The 7,170-nt window shown below is 38.3% G+C and overlaps 1 protein-coding gene across 2 annotated transcripts; it reads right to left on the bottom strand.

Moving 5' to 3' along the window:
• Window positions 1-443: 443 nt before the first annotated feature.
• On the bottom strand, window positions 444-3,002 carry LOC130694569 (probable RNA methyltransferase Y17G7B.18). 2 transcript variants are annotated; one of them, XM_057517643.2, is made up of 5 exons: window positions 2,891-2,988; window positions 2,706-2,806; window positions 1,674-2,644; window positions 1,061-1,613; window positions 444-997 (listed from the first exon to the last, which is right to left on the bottom strand). In XM_057517643.2, exons 3-5 carry the CDS (start codon window positions 2,621-2,623, stop codon window positions 797-799), a joined length of 1,704 nt encoding a protein of 567 aa, XP_057373626.1. In that variant the 5' UTR covers window positions 2,624-2,644; window positions 2,706-2,806; window positions 2,891-2,988; the 3' UTR covers window positions 444-796. The 2 variants fall into 2 exon arrangements, with proteins under 2 accessions (XP_057373626.1, XP_057373627.1); XM_057517644.2 differs by lacking the exon at window positions 2,706-2,806 and having other exon boundaries at window positions 2,891-3,002.
• Window positions 3,003-7,170: the final 4,168 nt, after the last annotated feature.

Here is a 7,170-nt window from a genome sequence, read left to right as displayed (position 1 = left end):
TATCGTTATATTTATGTGATACTGGTGTTTTTCCTAATTCTTAATCCTAAACTGAATAATCACTGTCAATTCATATGTTGTAGGATACGAACGTACAGTTTAGTGAAGTAATGTAAAATTACTATTCAAACATTGGAAAACCAACTTTAGATTTTGTGACATTAGATGATCATTGTGGAAGCTGGAAGTTATTGAGAGTTGGGGTACTCTCGCAATAACTTAAGTCCTTCTTGGTGTTTGATATAAAAGAATGTCAAATATGGCTTCTGATTAGATAAAAAATTAGTTTTTCAGTTTAACAACTTAGAGGTATTACCGTTGGTCTGCTTCTCGCTTTTAACTTGTCTTGTGAACTAGAAATTAATAGTAATAATAATAAAATCCGTCCTTCAACGCTCGCAGTTGCGTAGATTCCTCTAGTATAACACATAACACACAGTTCCTATTATTTTAGTCTGATTTAACAGTCTTTTATTATAAAATATAATTGACTGTACATTCTTGTGCTAACGTATCACACCAATCCAACTGAATTCATCCAATAATGAAAATCTTACTGAGGAAATGAAACTAGGAAGTGGCGTGATCAAGGTGCTGCAAAAAAATGAAAGGTGAAAAGAAATTGGAACAGGAATAGGACACACCAGAGATCTCGAAAATTCGAAAGGAATATACTGAATACTTGCCAAAGAGTGTAATGGATAAGCAAAAGCGATTCAAGAACGAAGAAAAAAAACTGTACAATCGTTGAAGATCCTGGCTAACAATAGAAAATGGGAGATATTTCAGTTACTACTCACCCAACATTGTCTTTTGGCGTTGTAGGACAACTACTTATAGGTTTTGTGAAAACGTGAATGGGTCGCCGAAAGCCTTTAGCAGCATGATGTGGGGTTGCTATTTCTTCGCAAGTAGAGAACCCTACTTGCGAAAGTAGATAATCAGGAAACCGCTCAGGATATAGTTGAATAGCCGCATAGTTTGCAGCAATAGTTTCCTGTGGAATGTAAGCAGATACTTCAGTTTTTAATTTCCCTAGGAAATTTGTATTGCAACTCACCGTTAATTTTTTTCTCTTGTTGTAAGATGCCCAACCTTGCGCCTCAAGTACCAATTTTCCTCCTGGTCGTAAATGGGCGAAAATTCTGTGGAAAAAACGTTTCAGTCCAGCATCTTTCCAATTGAGATGTACCCATTTCGTGACGGAAAGACAAAGAATAGCATCATATTCTGGTTGAACCATTTGAAGAAATTCGTCGCTTTCGGGTACGTAATTCCCCTGGACGAAAGAAACGTTGTCGGGAAAGCGGGATGATGCGGCAGATGAACTGGTGCTTGGTATGGATCCGTACATGAGTGGCATGGAAACTGGGAATTGACGTTCATTCGGATGGGAGCCAGAGTAAGTTTTTATATTCTTGCGAGCAATTGCTATCAATTTGGGGTCAATGTCAATTCCAACGATTTGTTTTGGATTGAAATCACGAGCCACGCAAAGTGTCACGTGTCCTGCATTGCATCCAATATCCAAGACGTCTTTGTCTTCGAACCACTCACGCCAGAACGAACGGAGTCGCAGGTCTTCGCAGTTGGGGTTGCGATAACCATAATACCTAATAATTATCAACTCATTTAGCGTAAACGTAAAAGTTTCATGTAATTCATTAGCTTACCTATCGTAATTTCCATACTGAAACCGTTTAACCTCTTTTACGTTCTGACTTGAACAAGACTGTTCAGAATTATTATTTAATTGGCTGCTTCCGGCCATTTGACTTTCTCTTGAAGGGCATCGAGAAAACGGGCGCTGACTTTGAGTTTTGGCAGTAGACTCTTTTGAAAGAGATCTTGGAAAAAATCCACATCGCTTTCTAGCTCCAGGTTGTGGAACTACAGGGCTAACTATTTTGTCATCCGGCCGCCTGCAATGCCTGATCGCTTCTGTTTTCAGCTTTAAATCTTTGAATTCTCGCGTACTAATAGAGTTTTCTGGTTTTGTTTCGGCTGCAACATGGTTTTCTGCTGCCTGTACGGCAACTGGCTTAACCACAGGAAGATCCAATGTGAGCGTTCTTAACTCAGGTGAATTTCTTCGAGCATCTAGCACTTCACTAGCACTGTTCGTTCTCCTTCGTTTGCGGTTTCGCCCTCGCTTTTTCCTCATCACTGCATTCGGAGAAATCAATGCTCTTTCCGCTAAATCATCATCTGGCATATTCAAATTTAATGGATCCCTTATATTAGATGGAATTAATACTTCAATTTCTTCCTTTCGGTGCTTAGGGGTAGGTAGAGGTGAGGATTCTGGAGTATGTTCATTCAAAGCTCGGTTAATTCTTTCATCTGCTAGACTTCCCAAGTTTAATGGATCTCTGCTGTTGCCTCCAAGCAGAAACTTTGTTGGTCTCACAAACTCATCTTTGCGTCTCCTCTTGAAATGATGCTGCTTGCTTTCAAATGTAAGACTCAGACTTCTCTTACGTTGACTGTTTGTAGGCTTTACCATTTTTTTTGGACTCACAAAGTGGGGTATATTCTCCACAGGCCTGTCATCACCTTCAGTTGGGAAGTGCACTCGCTTCATTTGTCCAATATTAAGGGAAACTACTTGCGTTGACGCCATTGTTTTTCACGTAATATAATCCTGTAATAAAAAGTAAAGTTTGTCACACTGAAATAATCTTGGTTTGAAACTAGAGCATTACTGGGTAGGTTGAAATTTCTGGATAGTGAAAACCATTCAAATTTAAATAACTTCCATAAATCAAAATATGCGACATCTAGCGGACAAATCGGAAAGCTGACACTGAAAATCATTTGTATACACAAAGAAAATTAACTAAAACTAGCCATAAAAGCTAAAATTGTACAGAAGGTGGTAAAATGTTACCTCGAATGAATTTTGTCTTACAAATGTGATAATATGGGCTTTAAATATTAGACAAGGTGTGCTAAGACCGACCTTGTCGACGTCCGACCACAATGCGTTGTGATGTCCCTTTCTTCGCGTTGGGGCAAGGATGGGGGAAGGGTAATAAATACTACCCTCCCCCACGCAACGTTGCACAACTTGCGAAAAGATTCGTTCTTAGGTATGGAACTATGGATTAGGAGACTAGCGTTCATTTCAAACGTGTTGTGCTCAGAAATTTAACACTTAAAAGTCATGAAAACTTTTCACATGTAGATTGATTTCACAAGAGGGGAAATGGGATAGAAATGTGGGATGTTCTGGTAAAATGGTAGAAAGAATTTATAGTTCAAACTTTGAAGATACGTGAAAACGTAAATAATTAAGAGTCTGAATTCTTGAAAAAAATGTCGGTGTTAAGTTAACTAGTAATGTATTGGTTCTGCTTCCCTTTTTAGAGCATTAGGAGTCTATTAAGTTAAAGCATGTGTGTGTATTAAATCATTTTAGAAACTGGGTCATCAAATATTGTCCCACATGTAATATAAAAGAAATAAATGTATGAAAAAAGGAAAGCAAATAGGCTAATCAATGTGTGGAATGGTGTGCTTCTGGACCACGGTCCAGTTTTTGAAGATGTAAAATTTTTATATTTATTTATTTTTAATTTTCAGGTAAGAAAAAAATATACGTATACAACGTTTCGTTACGTTTATGGGCCATCTGGTGTTAACTATTTGTGATTCTTTACATCACCACTAGATGGTGTGGGGCGTCTTCACAAATAGTTTGTAGTTCATGAATTTTGTTGCGACAAATTTGGAAGAATGGTAACATTTTCTCAATGTCTTATAGATGCTATTGGCTTGAATGAAAAATGTCATTCGTTAACTTTTTTTCAGACGAGTGTCTGGATGACAAAATAAGTTCCTATATGCAATCTTATGCGCACTTAACGCACGGAAACTATATTTTCTCATGTGTTATCTCACGAATAGCACCTTCCGCATTATATATAATTTTATCGCATTACTACGATGTGGCACCAGAAAATCAAAAAAATTATATCTGAATAAAAACCGGTAAACGAAAAGGCATAAGCGAACTAACGGGAACTAAACGAAAACATTGTTTCGCGAAAGGATGGCCAATCAAGGTATTTCTTTTTCACGATCCACGTATTTCGTACCCGTTGTTGTTTTTTTTGTGTAACGCATTGGCTTCCTACTGCAGAAGGAATATGGGGAAGCGTAGACGAAACAAGAATAAATTCAAAATCTCCAGTGCTTCGGAGACTATGGTCAAGTGGTCATCTTGCAACCGTAAAAATCGACCTTAGTGATATGTAACATAGCGGCGCATCGGCAAATCGGTATCGCATTCGTTGCGGCATCACATTACCAGTTTTATCTATTTGCCGTCTCATTTCCCTTTATTTTGCATAATGTCCGTTGCTTTCTTCAGAAGAGTTGACTACCCCGAAATATACAAAATTTAAAATGGTTCCTATAGTTACTCAATACCAACTGTGTGCCATGGGGGAGAAATGTATAGTTTTGTGCGTGTTTATGTTTGCTTAATTGGCATCAGGTTAATCCGTGAGACATTCTTTGTCGTTCAAGCAAAAATATTATGCTCCTAGAGCCCAAGGCAAATTGAATGTTGACAGAAAATTTGGCATTTACAGTTTTGCAACCGTTGAGCGTGTCACCTGAAATGGATGATAAGCAACTCGCTTTTTACAGCAATTTCTAAGACATACACGTTTTATAAATGACAGGACTTGAACGTGTCTGTCCCATGTCGATTCATTGCTTGATTCCCATTTTTTTTTCCCCAGTAAATTATACAAGTGCTGCGAAGGTCACACATCTAGATTTCAAGCTACTAGTATGGAGCTTGCTGCCACATAGAATAATTGTTACATTTTATCGTTCCTACATGTAAACATAGCTAAATCTACGTGCATCATACAACATATCTGCTCTATTGAAAACTCAAAAATGATTAAATCAAAAACAACTGAATTAGCATTATGAGTTGAAAGCGCAAAAGAAAAACGTTCCGTCAATTGCAAATCGTAAAAGAAACAAGACATCATTTTTTTTTTACAACATCCCTCGCCGTTGCAGCTGGATTTCTTTGGGCGCGGACGAGATTTTTATAAATGCTGTACACAACTCCAAGAGGAAGAAAGAATCTACCGACATGGCTTCTTTATCTCGATAGATCTAAATAGAGAAAGTATTCTGACAGATACAAACGACGTTACTTTGACGATCAAAAACGATATGCATCGGATTTTTTTTTCCTCTATATTTCTTTTGGCTATCGAATTTTAAACAGAGTTTCTTGTTTTGTTCTGTTTTTACTTTTATTCCCTTTAATGTCGCCCCGTGTTATAGGTGTTCTCTATAAACTTAAGAGGTTAGAAACTTGTTTCGTATCGTCCCCCCTCTACGGCCTAAGGGAATGGAAGATTTTGACCCATCCAGGCCATCTACCCAATTCAACCTGCAAGCAAGTAAGAGAATTTCTTAACTGAAAAACCTCGTGTCAGATGTCCGTGAGTCAGTTTTCAGTTTCGTTTCGAAATTTCATTCGTACGCCAAAAGCTGCCAAATGTTCTTTTAGCGCGAATGGCAACCGCTTGTCCGCAAACGCCCAACGCAGGTTTCGTTGTATGAGTTTGATTTCTTTTATGGAATACGCTCTGATGTAGATATTCTGGAATTCTAGAAAAAAAAAAAAAAAAAAAAAAAAAAGAATTACATAGAGGGTAAAAGGATTTCAAAACCTGTTTGGTTAGCTTATAAAAGTTCAGTTTGCATTTCTGTTGTTTGTTACATTCTCTTTCAACGTATCCCCTATTCGGGAATCTACATGAAAATGTTCACTGTACGATGCAAACTACACTGTGCAAGAATATGCAACTATGGGCGATTTCTAGTGACTACTAATTAATTATTGTAAGTCGCCGGAAAGCTCAGTATTAGATGGAATGCTCTTTTTTTTTTTTTATTTCTTTTCTCAAGAGTGCTGCCTCTGCTGGAAACATGACTTGCGGACCGACTGAGACGGAAAGAGTGTGTTTGCCCTTTGCTATTCTGGTTAATAAAACCACTCCCAAAAAACCGGCTTTTCTTACTTGATCCCGCGGTCATTCTCCTCTTCATTGTAGCTAAACTTGCTGGTACCCATCTGCATTAATGGTAATGTTTAAAAATACAATTGATTAAGGCCAGCTGATTGACTTGCAATATTCAAACGATTTTCATTTAAATTTAAAGCAAGTAGGGTTAACGAAAAGATGTCGCCCGTTTAAGGTCATACCAATACGGGCATAAGTTTTGAAGTTTCCCCTGTGCAACGAAGGTCAGTCTTGGGAACAAGTCGTTGCTATCAGTCAACCAGAATGTTCAAGCCAGTCGTTGACTATAGCGCAGACATTCGGGTTTTGTTACATTTCATTTTCTTCAAAAATCATGCAATCATCAAAGAAAGAACTAACGAAACCAACATGTTAGCTTGTATTTGACTTCATCCGGGGATAGCATCATGACACGATAGATGTGCATATAAATGTACAGCTTTGATAATTTGTGTGTGTGTGTGTGGTGTAATTATAACACTAGAATTTTGTTACCCTTGCGAGAACGAAAAGAAAGAGAATCTAGTATCACTAACTAGCGGGGCCCCAAAACCTTCTCGGTCCACCCATTAGAAATTGGGGAGGGAGATAGTCCGAGAAACGTCAGAGGCGAACAGCCATGACACCCGCACTGGACTTGGCCCGCTTCACAATATACCAGGCTGCGGAGACCGGTTAGTTGGATTCGAACTTTCAATCGGTAAACACCCTCCGGAGAAGCTGCTCGTCAATTTTTTTTTTTTTGAGCGACTTGATTTCGATTCTTGAGGCCATTTTCTACGGTAGCAGAAAAGAAGATGCTGGTATCAAATGGGTAAGATTTATTTTTAAATTTCAATTTGGTGCTCCTTAAAGCTTTCGAGTTTAAAAACTGGAGGTTTTGATATAGCTAATGGATGGTAAAGATTGTTGCATGTAAAGCAACACGTTGGGTTTTTCCTTTAGATTCATCAACGCCGTTCATCGCGCGTTTTTTTGTTTTAATTCTATTCTCCGTTTTATTTTTTCTCCTTCCTGTTTTCGAGTGTCAGAAGACGAGGGGGATGTAAAGAAGCGATAGCGCGCCGATGCCTAAACATGGCCATCTGACCTTGTCACGTGATTTGAA

This window comes from Daphnia carinata, chromosome 3 (assembly GCF_022539665.2).
Source record: "Daphnia carinata strain CSIRO-1 chromosome 3, CSIRO_AGI_Dcar_HiC_V3, whole genome shotgun sequence".
Lineage (NCBI taxonomy): Eukaryota > Metazoa > Arthropoda > Branchiopoda > Diplostraca > Daphniidae > Daphnia > Daphnia carinata.
This window is presented reverse-complemented; position numbering and strand designations above follow the sequence as displayed.

Excerpts from the sequence above, each read along its gene's own strand:
- LOC130694569 (XM_057517644.2), bottom strand. The coding sequence starts at position 2,623 with ATGGCGTCAACGCAAGTAGTTTCCCTTAATATTGGACAAATGAAGCGA. Across the intron at positions 1,614-1,673 it reads CAGTATGGAAATTACGATAG|GTATTATGGTTATCGCAACC; the intron begins GTAAGCTAATGA and ends GATAATTATTAG. Across the intron at positions 998-1,060 it reads ACAAGAGAAAAAAATTAACG|GAAACTATTGCTGCAAACTA; the intron begins GTGAGTTGCAAT and ends TACATTCCACAG.